Source organism: Neovison vison, chromosome 11, assembly GCF_020171115.1.
Source record: "Neovison vison isolate M4711 chromosome 11, ASM_NN_V1, whole genome shotgun sequence".
NCBI classification, from domain to species: Eukaryota; Metazoa; Chordata; class Mammalia; order Carnivora; family Mustelidae; genus Neogale; species Neogale vison.
Genome location: NC_058101.1, coordinates 127,475,296 through 127,494,482, shown reverse-complemented (window position 1 = coordinate 127,494,482; position 19,187 = coordinate 127,475,296). Strand labels below are relative to the sequence as shown.

Here is a 19,187-nt window from a genome sequence, read left to right as displayed (position 1 = left end):
AAAAACTCATTATCTCACAATTAGTTCAAACTAAGCTGAGTTGGGGCACCTGGTTGGCTCAATCTGAGCAGGACACAATGCTTCATTTCAAGGTCATGAGTTCAAGCCCCACATTAGGTATGCAAAGTACTTAATCAAAATAATAATAATAATGATAATGATAGTAATAATCAGCTGAGGTAGAGTGGAGAGAGATTAAAAACTGCTGTTGCAGTCTGGAAAAGAATGGGAAAGGCAACTGAATTAAGGCTGTATCAGCAGAAATGGAGAGGAGGCTGTGGTAAGGGTGAGAGGGAAAATCTCTATGCCTCTTGAAAGGGTGAAAAACGAGAGAAGGAAGGAAGATTTAATATGGCTGACTACAATGGCGACATCTTTAACACTTTAACAAGAACAAGAAATAAGGAAACCTACTGATTTGTGAAGAGAAGATAATTTTTATTTTGGAGACACTGAATCTAAGATACTGATATCCAGGTAGATATACTGCAAGTCTCCAAGAAAGACATAATATTTAGAGACACAGACCAGAACTACCGTGGGGTTAAGCAACTAAATCTTTGAGGTAACAATTATAAAACTATAAGTGGACACAGATTGTACTTCTTTGTTATGATCACGGTCTAATGCTCCATTTGATGTTCCATAACACACTTAGTACTGGAACAGGACATATTTATAGTTGGGTATTAAAATTGATCTTAAGAGGCAACAATACTATATTACATAAAGGAATTCATTCACTTTTTTTTTCAATAAATTCTTGCATGATGAAACCTGTCTTCCATTTGGTACATTTCCCACTTAAAATTCTGTTTCTAAATCAAACTCCTGAATATGAATGAAATTTGAGGCAACATAGAAAATGTATTATAATCAAATCTAATTTTTATAAGTAAAAATTTTAAATGGTTTAAGTTCTACTCAAGGCTTTTTTTCCCCCCATCACAGTTCCATTAAAATGTTACTGCCCTGGGTCCCCGCAGGATATTCAAGTCCATTGGTGGGGTTAGTTGTGGCATTTTATAACTATTCAGATGGCTAAATTTTGCAGCTAGGGGGTGCTGAAGGACTGCAGAGGATTAGATTACATCTTATTTTTTAAAAATTTGGTAATCAATGAAAATCTTTAAAAAATTAAAGTCTTTAATGAAATAGCATTGAATTACATATATCAATTTGCATAAACAATATTTAAACACATTTTATCATTGAATTGACCATATAAACTCTCAGCTCCAACAAAACTCTCTAAATAATGTAAATATACTTACTTGGTCTTATGCTTGTGTTATATGAATTATGGATAATTCCAATTTCTGCTATGGAGAAATAAAAAAGTTACACTGGATTGATATCACTAGGAAACAGGAGACTTATAGATCATCAAGTGCCTATTTTCAGGTTCAAACAAGATCAATGTAAATAAATCTAAAAAGTCTAGACCTCTGACAAGAAAGAAAATACAACTAGCAGTAAGACCTAACTTAAACAAAGATATTACATACTTAATCTTTAAATGTTTTATAGCAAATCCAAAAAGTATTCAAATAAAAAAAGAAATGAATTCAGAAAAAGTCAATTTTACTTAAAAAAAGTAAGCATTTTAATAAAGAAATTAAAATCCTCCCATGATTTTTCCCCTCAAACTCAAGTTATTTCCAGTAATAGTGTATTTTCCTCTTCATTTCTTAAAAATTATGTGAAATCACATATCCATTATTATATTCCAATTTAAAATATTTATGATTCTTTAAGGCACAATGATTTTGTATATTCTGTATCAACAAAATGAAATCCATGAAAATATATTTAGGCTTTAACGTGGATTAAATAGACTTTCTTTTACCAGAAATATTTAATCAATGTATCTATCCTTTATTTTTCTCAGAAGTCAGAATTCAGTATGAATTTACATAAATCTAGATTTCCCTTTGTTTCAAAAATGCTCTCTGTGTTTCATAAACTGGCATTTTGACAACACAGGCACACTTTAAAATGAGCTGATTTTGCAAATTAGTAATTTTTTGAACTTTATTTCTCCACAGAGCCCACATAATTATAGTTGATATGTTTCTACTTACAAAGTTTAAATAATATGTAATATAATTTTGCTTAATCTGTGATAATATCATCTAAAATTATACAATATTAAGATGGTTTTCTCTGAAAGTTACAAGGAAGGAAATTTGAAATTCTACATACATTAGAATGGTGACCATAACAGGATCCAGCGTGCACATCATTTTATTATGAGAATCATCTGAAGTATCTGCAATTTACACTAACTGAAGAGAATTGTTTGGATTTTATTTTATGTAGTATGCTTATCCTTCATTTATTCTTAAAGCAATGTGTTCGCTATACATATATACATCATTAGTAGAGCACAGAAGTAACAAGATCATGCTGCCATTCAAAAGTAAGGTGCCACATTTTTATTACAATCAAATGGCATCCAAAATGCAATATATTGCTATGAAAATGCAAAATTTCTCAGATTGGCATTTATGAGGGAAGCCGGTCACAATGAAATGGCATTTTATTTTACACAAATCAGAAAGATTTATCATAAATATATAGACCAATATATAACATTGAAGAACAAGAAGCAGAAAGGAAACAATGCCCTCGCATAAAGATCAATTCGCTTTGCTGCTGTTGGAATCACAGGTTTGGCAGGCGGCGGCTTCTTGTTGTTCTTCGCCTGAGATTTCCCAAGCCCATTGTTGACTTCAATAGGTTTTCCATAGCAGTCATAATTGGATAATTCAAAATCTCTTGGTAAGCTTCCAACAATGCTGAAGTCATTAGACCTCAGATCAGACTTGGAAGTGCACACCTTTTTGCATCTTGTCTCTCCTACCTGAGAATAAAAGTTGAAGACAGAGTACATTTAGAATTGTTCTATTCATAAATATCTCTTCAAAAGGATACTTTAAAAATCTGCTGGTTTAGTCATTTGACTCTTATCTTGGTTTCACAAAAAGATCCAATAGTAACTGATAAGGCCATCAGACTACCTGAGTATTTAGAGTTCTAAAATGTTGCCCATATGACAAGGCTTATGTCATGGAATAAACTTTTGATAGGTTATTTTATGTCAAGGGACTCAAAATGCAAATCAACATTTAACTTAGGTACTCCCAGGCTTGTCAGTGTTCTCATTTGAAATACCAATACACTACAGTCCAATATTTAACCATTATACAGACCATATTACTACAATACATGGATAAGAGAAATCTTCTGGTGCTTCTAATCTTTGACTTCCTCATGGATTCTATTTCTGGAGATGGTGGTTTTTAAATGACTGAGGCCATTTATCTCTTTAATGAGACAGACTCTGTCTCCAAACTGCATTCACAACTAGGAACTAAAAAAGGGTCATAGTGATCATGAACCAAAGACGAACTGGTGAAAGGCAATCATTCCTAATTTGTGACTAAAGTGAATTAGCCAACCACTCAGAGAATCCAAAGAAATTATGTATATTTCAGCCAGATCATATGTCATAGTGATTATTCAGTTGATAATCTTTAAACTATTAAATTTATAACATTCCCTATAAGATACAGAATAATTATTTCACATTGAACTCTCTCTAGCAATCAGAAATGCTCTCAGAAAAAATAGATGCTGGGGTGTCTGAGTGGCTCAGTGTGTTAAGACTCTGCCTTTGGCTCAGGTCACGGTCTCAAGGTCCTGGGATTGAATCCCGCATCGGGCTCTCTGCTCAGTGGGGAGCCTGCTTCCCCCTCTCTCTCTGACTGCCTCTATGCCTACTTGTGATCTCCCTCTCTCTGTCAAATAAATAAATAAAATATTTCTTAAAAGAAAAAAATAGATGCCAACCCCAACATCTTAAAATAACACTGATATTACAAAAGGCCACAGAAGGGTTAATTCTTGACTCTACTGCTTAATTTCCTACTATTCTTAATCCTGAGTTCCACAGTTTGCCTTGGGAATCTCCATTATTGATATTTACTGCTTTTACTGAAAAAGGAAACCTGTCATTATATACTCTTAGTACACTATAGTTACTCTAGTTTTTGCAATTTTTGTAATACAATGACTAGTTATATAGATTCCATTCACCTTTGCCAGATTATGGCTGGGTAAAACTAATGCTTAATATAAGAATTAACACAAATTATTTCCCAGCAGTACTTCAGGTAGCAGGATCCTAGCCTTTATCTGGACAAACACTGAGTCATATCTTCTGGGCAAGAGCCAGATGGCAGTGTTTAGAGGAATACAGCACATAAAATTAAGATATAGTGGGTGAAAACAAAAGAAAACAAAACAAAACAAGTTAAGATGCGTTTGTGTATCTCCTATCATTATACATGTAGATTACTTCCATTTTTTCTTCAATTACGAACATGTCCTGGTAATGTTATTTTTTTAAGCTGGTATATAAGTGTTGGCTTTAATCATATATACTTCATACCACATAGATATGTGTAAAATTCTGCTGAGTAAGAATTGTTAAAAATATGTTTATATAAATATAACTATATAAAAATACACAAGAAGCTACTGGTAAGTAGGAATGGGAATTATGGAGCTGGAATTTTACCTATTTATTATATGTTTTTTGGGGGGGAATTTTACCCTTCTTAGTGTTTCATACTAAGAAAAAAAAAAAAAAGATGTGAAACACCAATATATTAACATATTTAGAGAAGGTTTGGGATGTAAAATAGCCCAAGTAGAAACATAGTTCCATACTGCTTTGATGGAACTTTGTTTTAGCTAACAGAGGCAAACCTTAAGAGGATTCTCCCTCCCCTTTGCTAATGTGTAGTTGAGAACTCAACTGACTTTAAAAGAGTATGGCTTGATTGGCTATTTTTGATTGAGCAATCACAAGTTCAGGGTCTAGTCCATATCAATTTATGCAGTGTGTCTAGGAAAATATCTGGCAAAAAATAGGGACTGGTCAGTGGAATGAGAACAAAGACAGCAACTAAAATTGAAATTATTTAAATATGACTTTGGGAAATCACATATATACAATTATGAATATATATAGTATACATATATTAACAAACACAAATATGTGAATATTATAAATTATGATTATATAATAGAAAATATATTTTATATATATAAAACTTACTCATACCTTCCATTTAAATTCCCCAATTTAAAATTTTAAAAGGCCATTTTCAGCAAGCATTCTGTGATTTCAGCTCCACCACCACAAACACGAACACACAGACTCACATTCATACTCCTACACGTTTCCTTAAGTGTACCAGAAAGAAGACCACATTTGAAGCTCTAATTTTCCAGTCCTATTTGAGGAGTAAGTCTTAGGATTATTAATGAACTTTTGTGAAGAGTGAAATTGCTGCCTTGTTTGGAACAGAGGTTGAGAACAGTCTCTACATATCATATCTTTGTATTATCCCCAGACTCTCAGAGCAGTCATCAAAATCTGGGACTCTGTGGATATCCCACCTTGCTTTCTCCCTTTAGAATTCTCTACTCCAAAAGTTTTTTATTTACTAACTGTGCTTTAGAATCCACTTATCAAAACAAAGGGATATTTTAGCTTCTGCCAATAGACTCAATTCTTATCATTTACTTTACTTTCTCACAAAGAAAGCCATGCATATTTACTACAGAAATGCATTTAAATCATATTTTATACACAGCTCTAGTGTATACTAGATACACTAGATCCTAGATACTAGTTTTAGTATCTATAAATAACTAAATAAGTAATCAAATTTATATGATATTATAACCCAAGTAACACATAAATAGTTGAAATTTTCTAATCTGTTTTATTTACAAAAACATATTATTGGGTTCTGCTAGCCATTTCAATAATTTTAGAGTTTCATCCACACAGTTTAATCAAAATGTAGACATAGGATGTTATATTTAGTCAGAGAGATTATTTAAATATAGTATATATGTCAGTAAAAGAAGAATAATTTCTTCAATGTTAAAGTAATAACAGAAAAGTACTCCAAAGAGCTTCAGTTGGTTGTACTAAATCTTCACTCATTTAATTTATTAAAACCTCCTCTAGAAATGTATTTGAAGGTTCTCTTATTTGAAAAGAGTTGTGTGTGTGTGTGTGTGTGTGTGTGTGTGTGTGTACTGAAGGAGAGAACCTCTTTTATGGAAATAACTTTTATGTGACATACCTAAATAAGAAATAAGAAGTCCTCAGCTTCCTTAAATAGGCCATGATTCATTAACTAGTTGGCTGGGCTCACCTTTTAGCATTCATTGGAGATTTTACACAAACATAACTTTTTTTACACAAACATGACAATACTCTCCACCCATAGTTATCATATCAAATATTTACTTAAAAGTACAAAAATATTTACAATGTAATATTATATAAAGCAATTATAATATCACATCAAGAGGGATTCAATACACTCCTTACTAATAAGAGAGTAGTCCTACGTAACACATTCTTAAAAGTGATCTTGGTTATATTAATCTCCAATTTATTATTTCTCAATTTTTCCTCATATAAATATGTGTCTCATTTACTTTCATCATATAAACTTGTCATTCCTGAAAATTACTGGTAGCAAAAATGAGCTAGTATGGTAATGAAACTGTCAAGAATAAAAAATGACGCAGATAAGAACTTCCTAATGCTTCAAATTACAACCTTTAGGTTGTGTGTGTGACTGTGTGTATGGTTTTCAGTTTGAGTCACACATTTAAAAGGAAATCACCATATGCAATATTTCTTGACCAGAAAACTTACATATGATTTCACGTGGATAATAGTATCTTTTGCAGTTAATAAAAATATGTTCAAAAGGGAATAATTTCTATATAATTTACCCAATTTAAGTCATTCCTTATTTTTAAAAACCCATCATTACTATAGGAAACAACTATCTCATTCATACTTAAACAACAGGTTTTATGTTTTTAATTGTTCAAATCATAAGGCAAAGACACTATTTTGTCTTTTATTCACAGCATCTTTCTTATGAATAGCACACGGTACACACCAGGCATTGGGGACAGGATGATATTAGCAATAGTGGGTCCTCTACTAAATTTAAGGGGGAAATAACCCAGATAATTATGCGTGTATGATGACAGATTTATGTATGCAGGCAAAATTTTAAAACATGCTAAAAGCTAGATTACATTATCATTGCTGTTTCTTATTACACTTTTTAAAATTATCCCTTTCTTTAGCAAACAGTATTATTTTAAAAATCAGCATCAAAAATTCCCTATAATTCAAATTTCATTGTGCTTTCATTAATAACTATTGTTATTCTGTCTAAAAATAAATGGCATATCCTTTTGAAACTGTGCACCACAGGGTTCATGAGGCTGAAACTAGCAGTATGTTGAAAGCTTGTTTTTCAGAGAATCCTTTCTCCCTAATCAGCTATTGTGTGTTTTCAGACCCTACTAACAAATCCACTAGCTGTTTCTGTAGAAGACTGAACTCAAGGTCAACTGACATGGTGCCAGCCTATGAACAAGCAAGGCCCTGCATTCTTTCACAGAGATAACAAGACTAAGACCCCATTCCATTTTATACCAGCTCTGAGTATGCCCAGGGCCCCTTCTCCCTGTCCTAATAAAACCTCCTGATGTGAGGGGCTGACTTTTTCCTCTTTCTGGTGTTAAGTCCCTACCCCAAAGTGAAATGAGATTTATGTTACATATATGTTTGCTCAATATGTGTGGTCCATCTTTCCTCATGAATAGTCATAAGTTTCTCTGCCCTTTTCATCAATATGTATGTAATCTCCTACCCTGAATTTCCCCTTTAAAAACCCACTTCTTCACCTGGAACCTCAGAGATGGTCCTTGGACACCAATCTACCATCTTCCAAGGTTGCCAGCCTCCTAAACAAAGCACTCTTTCCTTTCCAACCAACACTTGTCTCTTCAGCATTGTCTTTCGAGTGGCAAGCAGCCAAACTTGGGTTTCAATAACAATTTCATAGAAATTACTTCATAAAAGTTTGTGTTTTGAAAGCAAAGTATAGTGGAACAAATGTATTTTGAAACTAGAAATTATGTTTTCCATAGCAAAACCACTAAATTAAAAAGACAACAAAATTTAATTTCTCTTTTTTATATTTTTTATGTCAATGTGTAACAGTCTTATGAATTTATCAAGCTTACATATTTTCTCTAAGTTTGACATATATATTAAAGATGTTAGTTTTTTTACTCATTCTCATTTTGAAGTCTATCTCAGGATACAAATGTTACATGGGTACAATGTTCATTTTAGAAGTTGCATTTGGCCTGTAAGCAATAAAAATAACTCATATTTATTTCTGGAGACTAAATTTTCTGGTCAACTTTTAAACTCCATAAGTATCACTCTATGACTTTTGTAGCAAAATGTAACAGTTTCAGAATCCAAACACATGTTTTTCTATTACTAAGCTCAAACACAAAGAATTAAAATATAGATGTTCTTAAATATTTTCAACTTTCCTTTGTTGGGTAATTATTTTAATGCCTGAAAGCTAAATTTTAAAATAACACAATTCTGTAGAGAATTCAAGATGGCACAGGGAGAACCTGATCTCATCCCTCCCATGGACCTAACCAATCTACAACCATATATGGAAAAATTCCCTCTGAAGGGGATCAAGAATGTGGATGAACAGAGCCTCTGTACTAAGGGACATCAACAAAATGTGTAGAAGAGGCAGAGATACAGTCTCATTAAGGGGAAAAAAAAAAAAAAACACCTCAGACACAGCACTCCATGTTTAGGAGGGATCTCAAAGTTACACAGCTTTACCCTGAGGAGTAAAAGATGTGAGCTCCAGGTCATGCAACTTAACCCTTAGATTCTGCACAGGAGACATGAGTCCTCAAAATACCTAACTCTGAAAACTGATAAGGAATATGTCCAGGAAAATTACAGAACCATAGTAATTGAAAAACCCACTCTTAAAAGGCTCAGGTGCTGACTCACTTGACATGGAAACCAGTGCAAGAACAGGAGGAGCTGAGCCTCTTTTCCCCCAAGAACTTAGACAGTGGAGGTAGCCAGTTTTACCACCTTGTTCGTCCATGCTGATCCTGGCACTGGTGAGTGCCATTTTAGAATGCTTCCTCTAGACTGCTAATGTCAGAGGGCATTTTCCATAAAGGGCATCAAACAACCCTATGCCTTGGTCAGGCCTTGCAGTTGACAAGACAATAACCCCATCCACCATGCCCCTGCAGCAGTCACAGCCAGGTATCCCAGCCTGCTGGGCCAGAGGCCACTCCCACCTATCACATGCCCACAACAGTCATGTATCCACCACAACAGGAGGGTGCACACAGCCTACACAGGGGATGCTCCTGGAACACCTGGCTCCTGTGGCCAGGAAGATGTGCACTTCTGGGCCCCACAAGACAACACTTAAATGAGGCCACTCCTTCTAGACCAGGAAAAAGAGCTGGAATACTTAATACAAAATTAAGTATTTAATTTTAAATACTTTGCCTGACGGAGAGTCAGGCAGATGAAGAGATGGAAGAATATGTTCTAAATGAATGAACAAGACAAAATCTTGGTAAAAGAACTAAATGAAATGGAGTAAACAATCTACCTGATAAAGAGTTCATAATAAAGGTTATAAAAATGCTCACCAACCAGAGCTGAAGAATGCAATAATAAAATGTTAAATATGCCAGAGGGAAGAAAAGGCAGATTAGTTGATACAGAAAAATGGATCCGCAATCTGGAAGTCAGAATAGTGAAAATAACCCAAAACAAACAGAAAAGAGAAAAATAATTTTAAAACTGGGTAGTTTAAGGGACTTTGGGACAACATTAAGTATACTAATATTCACATTATAACTCATACCACTCAATATAAAAAACACAGTCCAGTTAAAAACTGGGCAGAAAGGGCACCTGGGGGGCTCAGATGGTTCAATAAGTGTATGCCTTCAGTTCATGTCATGATCTCCAGGTCCTGGGATCCAGCCCCATGTCAGGCTACCAGCTCAGCAGCTCAGGGAGTCTGCTTCTCCCTCTCCCTCTGCCTCTCCCCTTGCCTGTGCTCTCTCTGTCTTTCTCTCTCAGATGAATAAATAAAATCTTAAAAAAAAAAAAAAACTGAGCAGAAGACCTGAAAAGACATTTTGCCAAAGTATATTTAGATGATCAACAGGCATATGGAAAAATGTTCCACATCATTAACCATCAGGAAAATGCAAATCAAAACCACGCTGAGATATCGCATCACACCAATCAGAATGGCTAATATCAAAAGAAATGACAAGTATTGGTGAAGATGCAGACAGAAGGCCACCATTGTGCATTGTTGGCAGGAATGTAAACTGGTACAGCCACTCTGGAAAACAGAATGAAGTTTCCTCAAAAAATTAAAAATAGAGTTACCATTTGACCCAGCAATTCTGCTTCTGTGTATTTATCTGATGAAAATGAAAACACTAATTCAAAAAGACACAGGTAGCACCTGGGTGGCTTAGCGGGGAGAACGTGTGACTCTTGATCTCAGGGTCATAGGTTCAAGCCCCACATTGGGTATAGAGATTACTTAAAAATATAATCTTAAAAACAAAAAGACACAGGTATCCCAATTTTTGCTGCAGCATTATTTACAATAGGTAAGATACAAAAGCAACCTAAGTATCCACTTACAGATGAATGAATAAAGAAGATGTAAGATGTAGTAAATACATATAATGGAATATTACTCAACCACAAGAGAGAATGAAATCTTGTCATTTGTGACAAGAGGGGTAGACCTAAAGAGTATTATGTTAAGTGAGAAAAGTCAGAGAAAGATAAATACTGTATTATTTGCCTTTTATGTGGAATCAAAAACAAAACAAACAAGACTCACAGATACAGAGAACAAACTGATGGTTGTTTCAGGGGAGGGGGTAGGAGATGGATAAAAATAAATGAAAGGAATTAAAAGGTACAATCTTCCATTAATAAAATAAGTAAAAATATAGGATATAAATTACAGAATAGGGAATATAGTCAATAATTTTGCAACAATTTTGTATAGTGACAGATTGTGACTTATCTTACTGTGCTGATTATTTCCCAATGTATATAAATATCAAATAACTATGTTTTCCATCTGAAACTAATATAATATTGTGTATAATTACTCTTTAATAGAAAATAACATAATTCAGTCTAATGATCTTATTTATCCTTTATATCTATTGTCATAAAAATCTTGATATATTCTATGATACTCTGAAAATCTCCTCCAACTATAAAATAAATAGCACCTATTCTGTAGAACTTCTTTGCTTTCTGTCTTGAGATCACTAGCCAGGGTTCAAGTTAGTGAGTAGAGGGATTAGTAGGTTGGAAAAAGGAGAAACTGATAAAAGACTGGGAGATATAAATGGAGATCAGCTGGGCACCTTCACTTGGTGGTGAGTTCTTGTGTGTCCTTTTTGCCTTATATATCCCAGATTTGAAGCTGAAATTGATATGCCAATGGACACAGATAAAAATAGCCCCAATAAAATCCTGCTTCCTCTAGTCACAGAACAAAGCAAAAAGCAGCTTAGCAAGACCAAAACCCTTTTGGCTAATAATCTCTCTACTTGAGCCAAACACCACACACAAAAAAGTGTAACCCCATCTCCATTCATGCAGCAAAGTCTGAGGGGAGAACTGAGCCTTCCACCTTTAAGAGGCTGTAACAAGGCACCCAATACTCTCACTGCAATGGTATTGGAGAAGGCCAGACAAGAAGCTGGGACTTCTAGACTTCCATCTCTATAGACCACTAACAAGGGTCTGCTTCTCCCACTGCATCAGTGGAGACTGTGTAAGCAACTAGGACCTCCACCCCCACCCAGCAGAAGCAAACTGCTTCCCCTCTTTTACACTGAGGATGATATCACAGGAGGCCTAGCAGAGAGGCAGGACTTCTATCACCACAGAGTGGTAACAAGGGCATTCCCCCTGTCGTATCAGTGGAGACCACATGGGGTATTAAAAATTCCCAATACCACCCTGAAATAATGAAGAGACCCACACAGTGTGAGGATCTGAACTTCTACTTCTGGAAGTTCTGATGCAACACCCTTCCTTCTCCTGGAAGGACACAGTAAGAGAAAGCCCACAAAACAAGGCAAGTTTAAACAAGATTCAGAGTCTCTTAAAATAATATGAAAATGTTCCAGTTTCAACAGAAATCACTCATCATATGAAGAACCAAAGAAGATCTCAAATTGAATTTTTTTAAAAAATATGATCAGTAGATACCAACACCAAGATGAAAAATGTATTAGAATTATCTGAGAAAGGTTTTAAAACACGAATGATAAAAATGCTTCAATTAGGTGTGGTGAACAATTGTTTGAAATCTTTTGAAAAATAGAGAGCCTGAGCAAAGAAATACAAAATATAAGCAAAGAAAGAATGAAAGAAAGACCAAATGGAGATTTTATTACTATAAAATATATTAAGTAAATATAAATTTCAGCATATGAGCTCAACAGAAAAATGGAAGGGGCAGAGGAAAAAAAATCACTGGATTAGAAGATATAACCGAAGAAATTATCCCATCCCAATAAAACAGAGAAAGTCAACTAGAAAAAAATGAAAAGCATCAGGGAGCTGTGGGACTATAACAAAGGAGCTAACAGTTGTGTCACTAGAGACTCAGAAAGTTGGGAGAAAGATAGCAGATCTGAAAAGATACTTAAGAAAATAATAGCTGAGGAAAGCGTGAGTGGCTCAGTGGGTTGAATGTCTGACTTTGGCCCAATCATAATCCCAGGGTCATGTGATCAAGTCCCACATCAGCCTCCTTTCTCAGCAGGAGCTGAACAAATGCAAAGAAATCCACACCAAAACATAGAATTTAACTTCCGAATAATAAAGACCAAAAGAAGTCTTAAAGGTGGCCAGAGAAAAACGAAAGTTTACCCTCAGAGGGAAAAACAATACAAATGAAGTGGAGTTCTCATCAGAAGCCACAGAGGTCAGAAGGAGGTAGCACAACTATTTTTTATGTGCTAAAAGAACTGTCAACCCAGAATCCTATAACTAGTGAAAATATCCTTCAGAAATGAAGTGGAAATCAAGACTTCCTCAGATGGAGGAAAACTAGAACAATTTGTTATCAACAGCATTATCCAAAATAATGGATAAAGGAAATTCTCTAAAAGTAAACAATGAAAGATGTCAGAAAAAAAGAACATGGAGCAAAAAGATATATAAATATAATAAGCTTTCCTTCTCCCTCTCAGTTTTTCTAAACTATGTTTGATAACGAAACAAAAATTTTAACACTTTCTAATTAGGTTCTAAGAAATATTTACAATGCTATCGATGTCAGAAAAAAAGAACATGGAGCAAAAAGATATATAAATATAATAAGCTTTCCTTCTCCCTCTCAGTTTTTCTAAACTATGTTTGATAACGAAACAAAAATTTTAACACTCTCTAATTAGGTTCTAAGAAATATTTACAATGCTATCATAAACAGAAAGTTAAAGGGATGTTAAAGAATGTAACATCACACAAACTGGCAAAATAATGACACTAGTAGACCATGACAAGTTATGTACATGTAATTAGTATCTAGAACACCACTAAACAAGATAGACAAAGAAATATACTTAAAAACAATATAGAAAACTCAAAATGTCATTCTAAAAAATGTTAAAGTAACCTTCATGAAACAAGAAACAGAAAAGAGGGAGGTTAAAAAAACATGAAACATAAAAGAAAACATGAAACAATAGAATGAAATCCTAACATATCAATACTTACATTAAATTTAAATGATCTAAATATACCAATCAAAACATGAGAGTGGTGGAGCAGATTAAAAGCCATAAATCAACAATATATGTTGTCTGCAAAAACATGCTGAATGGAAAAGGCTTGAAAAGACATGTCAAACATGATCTCTCTAAGGTCATGACGACTCTGCAGTAATGAAAATAGTATAGTTATTCTTCATATTCTTCATAAAGAGAGTTTAATGACTTAACTAGAATTTTTTTTTAATTTTCCTAAAAATTCTAGCTTCAGGCAGCACCATATAGAAACAGTTTGCCTCCTTTTGTACTTAGAAAAGAGTCTGTAGCATACTTGCCTAACATTCTAGGTAAGGGATATGGCTGTAATTAACAAACTAATAGACTAATGGCCCATGTTAATGGAGCTATAATATAGAAGGAAGAGGTAAGGTTTTCAAGGTTGTAGGACAGTATGAACCTATTAGTCTCTTATGGAATTTATCATGCAAAGCTCAATGGACATAGTCTCCTGGTTTACTACTCTTCCCATACAGAAGACATCAATCAGGTACACTGGGGTAAGTGGATAGCTATATTTAATCCATGAAATAGCCTACTGCTCCAGAATTTCTCAGAATCTAAAGGCATTGTCTATTATTCTTAAATCTATGATCAAGTGATAATGTCCAATTCTGTAAGCACTCCCCACTAAGCTGGACAGATACTAAACTATGGGTATAGTGAGAAACAGTCAGAAGGTCTATACTTTGGCAAGATCTCCACATTCAAAGGTAGCCATCAAAGCAGAAATGTACCATTAAACTCCATGGAATGTGTTCTATAAATTTGATTCAGTGTGGATTCCTGTTTCTTAATTAGTATTTAACCTAAGGGTTTTTGTTTTTGTTTTTTTTCCAAAAAGTATGCTGTGTACAGTTCCTTTTTTTCTGTGAGAGGAAAATGAGTGAACACCGATTCTATCAAACCTTCACACCCACAGAAAAGTATCTTTCTCTTGATACTTCAGAGAGGATGGGGGAGAGAATTTCCCTGGACAGTTTCAATCTTACCTGCAAAGTGCTAATGTGAACAGGAGTGCCTGTACCATTGACAGTATTCTTTTTAGCGGCATTTCCACCTTTTCCATCTGCTTGCTCAGCCTTAGCAATTCTGGCTTTTTCTGCTTCAACTCTTTTGGGGTTATTCAACATCACCTGGACGACAGCATACTCCACCAGGGAAGCAAACCCAAAGAGAAGACAAGCAATGAGCCATACATCAAGAGCTTTCACGTAGGATACTTTGGGAAGTTCGGCAGCAAGGGTTGTACACTCAGAGGCCAAGCTGAGTACCGAGAAGATACCTACAGAAATAGAAATGGGAGTTAAAGTTGTTTTTTACCCCTGTGAAATGTTCTGCAAACATTACTTTTGGAAAATATCCTTCTCCAGTAAGTTGCAATGCTCCTCAGATCTCTTTCAAGCTCAAAGAGTAGAAAAAACAATACTAACATACTTTTTATCTTAGAATTTGTGAATGTAGTTGGAGATGTTTATAAATATTTAATATTTAAAAGTAAACAAATTTAAACCAAGGTGTAGAAACACAATTTAGACCATGTTTAAATACTATAGATGTCTAAAAACTATTTTATAGTATCTCAAAAAAAGCCACAAAGCTCTATAATTAGTTATTTCATTTTTCCACTTTATTTTAGACAGTTATAGAACTGAATTTTACCCTATGAAGAACTAAACCTGAGCAAGAATAGAACATACAAAACAATTTTCTGATAAGGTTCACAATTAAAGAACAAAATCTAATAGAAAAGATAAAGATAGAGTGTTCCTGATTATTTCAGGGAAACAAATGATTTCAGCTTTTCAAGGAAAGACTAATATTCTGCTATATGTAATATTAACCACTTATGGAAAGCTAACTAGTTACATATCAATTTAAGTCAAATAATTTTAAGATCCTAAAGGAAAATTGCATTAATTTATATCTCTCCTTTTCTTTCCACTTGCCATATTCCCAGCCTTTCCCTTTAGTCTTTCTCTCCCTTCATATTTTCAGAAGAGGGGATGGGCAAATATGACCCACTGTCACTAACTACCAATAATACAATGGATCGGAAAAAATCTTATATGATGTTAAGGGAGATTCACTTTCAGCCATGTAGGAAATAGGTTTGCCTTGACTCTGTGAGTCCATTTCACTTATGGGCAAAGTACACTTTTTAATTCTTAGATTTGACCACCCCTGAGAGTTAATGATATGTTATCCTAATAAAGATGTACTTGGCTCTCTTTTCTCTTGCTTTGAAAATATGGTAAGTACTATATTAGTATTAATAATCAGTTAAAACATTGAAAAATATATTCGATCAGTTGAATTCTGAGGCTCTTGAAGGTTACAGAGTTTGTTGGTTTGGTTTTTTGTAAGTATGCAAGAGTTTAAAGAGTCTCTACTAGAAAGAAAGGTTTCTAGCGGATGGAAACAATATTACTTAGAATATAAAGACTTGATAAACATCCTATATGCTATTAAACTAATTATCCTTAGTCCTGAGGAAAACTAAGAACTAATTAATAGGACTATATTTTAAAAGTTAATATAGGTCTTAATGTTACCAACCTGAAGTAGAAAATAACATACAAATCCAAGGTCCTATCACTTATTTCTTGAAACTACAGTGAGTTATACCTATGGGCATTAATTTGGCAAATGATATTTCCAAGTCAATTTTTCTATTCTTAATCAAATGTTATCTGTCAATCTATCAATCAAAAATAAGCCTTGCTTAATTTCTTGAGATAGAATATATTGACACACCATTCTCCATGTTTCCATAGCATTTCATGTTCATCAATAACAGAGAATATATCAAACTTAGTAGTATACCTGAATATTTTTTGATATATTAGAAAGTCCATGAGAAAGTGGAGAATAATGTCAGATTATAGAGGGTCTTAAAAGCCCTATAATGAATTTACCATATTTGGTAGAAAATATTAAGAAACTGTAAGCTGAGGGAAGAGAAATGACATTATCATTATCAAAAGAATGTCAAAGACATTACTCTGGTAAGGATATATAAAACAGACTAAGAAAGGGAAAAAACAGCAATTTTAGAAAGAAAGCATGAAAAAAGAAGAATAGGACTAATATAAAAAGGATTTTGAAGAGAACATTTTAAAAGACTTGGTTATTGATTGAAGGAAGAAGGAAAAGATTGAGAAAATTATCTGAAAAACAGAGTAACTAGAAAAGTACCCATGAAAGATGGGAAGAAGAGACTTAGAAAAGATAATGACTTTGGTAATAAAAATACTGAGTTAGGTTAGATAAAGGCCAAGAAACTGATGACCATGACAGAGCACAAAGCACGTGAGAGTTTTGTAAAAGGAAAGAAAGATCAGCCAATACGAAGATGGAGGTCATGCTGAAAATGCAGAAAGCTTTGTGAGGAAAAGATGCTGGAGTGTCAGAGAAAGGAAAGCAAAGAAAGAGAGAAGGGACTGTCTTTTAAAAGGAATGGTATGACATTAATAGATGTGGGGTGGGGAGGAGAAAGGAGGTATTTATAATTCCAGGTATTAAGTTAAAAACCATGATAGTCAATTCTATTAGAATTTTTATCATTTCAAAGGCAAAAGAATAGAAATGGAGATGCGTTCTGGAGGAGGAGAATATGAATATCATTGCATGCCTTCTCTTTAGGAAATCATATTAAAAAAGGAAATATCCTTTGTTTTTTTAATCCTAAAATAGGAAATCATAAGGCACCTGGGTGGCTCAGTCGGTAAAGTGGCCAAATCTTGATTTCAGCTCAGGTCATGATCTTGCGGTGTGAAATTGAGCCCTGCCTCAGGCTCTGCCCTCAGCACAGAGTCTGCTTCAGATTTCTCTCTCTCTCTCTCCCTCCATCCCAACCGCCACTCATATACTCTCTCTCTCTCTCTCTCTCTCACAACAAATAAAATCTTTTTTAAAAAGAAAATCTGAGCAAATAATATTCCTTTAGACAAACACTGTGACATTATCTTAATACATTCTTCAAATAAAATTACTTCATTATTAGGTAATGCATAGTGAATTTTTATCTGCATTTTAATAAATCATAAGCCAATCAAAGGAAATTCCACGGCTGGGTATCTACTCAAAGCAAATGAAATCTCTAATTTGAAAAGATATATGCACCCTTAATTTACTGCAGGATTATTTACAATAGCAAGATAGGAAAGCCACCAAGTGCCCAATGATAGATGAATGGATAAAGAAGATGTGAAGATGTGGTGTGTGTGTGTGTGTGTGTGTGTACGGTGTAAAATTACTCAGCCATAAAAAAATGAGATCTTGCCATTTGCGGCAATAAGGATGGAACCAGAGAGTAGAATAGAATGCTAATGTAATAACAAATGCCATGAACTGGTCAAGAAGTAATAAACTCCAAATAATTTTTATACCATTAAGTGATAAACTATTTATCAAATTCATAGATGTGGAATTGTGATTAATAAAATGAAAATTCATTTAGAAGTACTACTGAATTATATTGGGATGTTATCATTTCATAATGCCTTAATCAAAGGATACTAAAGGAAAACCATTATTAATATCATGTCCAAACTAAAATCCAAAAAGACTTTTTGACATTAATGAAAGAGGTCCTGCTCCAGATGAAAAGAGTATAAGAATGAAATGTATGTATGTGTGGTCTGCTAGAGGTCTGAGTTGTAACCTAAATTATCAAATCTTTTTGACTGGAAGTTATTTGTTAAAAAAATTCCTTTTTAGCAGCAGTTCAAGTGTTTTATGTACCAGAGAAAGGGAATATTCTATATAATTTATAACAGTTCCATAGTTGTTTGCATAGTTATTCCCATACTTAAAGAAGTAACTAAGGACAAAAGTCTTCACCTAAAATTCATAGAGGGAGCTTTCATGTTTGTTAACAATGGAAAAGGTAAATCAAAACAAGATTGGGAGAATATCCAATGTCTTTTCATGTGTTTATTGGCCCTCTGTAAATCTCTTGGAAAAACATTTATTCAAGTCCTCTGCCCATTTTTTAACTGGACTTTTATTCCGTTTTGTTTTGTTTTTGTTTTTTTGCTATTGAGTTTATAAGTCTTTGTATATTTTGGATATTAGCATATCATATCATATGATAACATATCATATCATATGATAACATATCAGATATATGATTTGCAATTATTTTCTCCAATTCAGTAGGTTATTTTTTCATTTTAATTGATGGTTTCCTTTGCTGTGCAGAAGCTTTTTAGTTTGATACAGTCCCATTTGTTTATTTATACTCTTGATGTCAAACTCAAAAAACCATCACCAAGCTTACCACCAGGGAGCTTACCACCTGTTTTCTGTTAAAAGATTATGGTTTCAGGTCTAATACTTAGTCTTTAATCCATTTGGCATTAATTTTTGCACAT

At 33.9% G+C, this 19,187-nt stretch overlaps 1 protein-coding gene across 1 annotated transcript in view; it reads right to left on the bottom strand.

The window, feature by feature from the left end:
- Positions 1-866: 866 nt before the first annotated feature.
- The window catches only part of GLRB (glycine receptor beta), a 100,582-nt gene continuing 82,261 nt past the window's right edge, over positions 867-19,187 (bottom strand). The window contains exons 9-10 of the mRNA XM_044224684.1: positions 14,802-15,094; positions 867-2,866 (exon numbers count right to left, since the gene is read on the bottom strand). Of these exons, the coding sequence (XP_044080619.1) occupies positions 2,570-2,866; positions 14,802-15,094 (590 nt within the window). The 3' untranslated portion in view covers positions 867-2,569. The remainder of the gene's footprint in view (positions 2,867-14,801; positions 15,095-19,187) is intronic.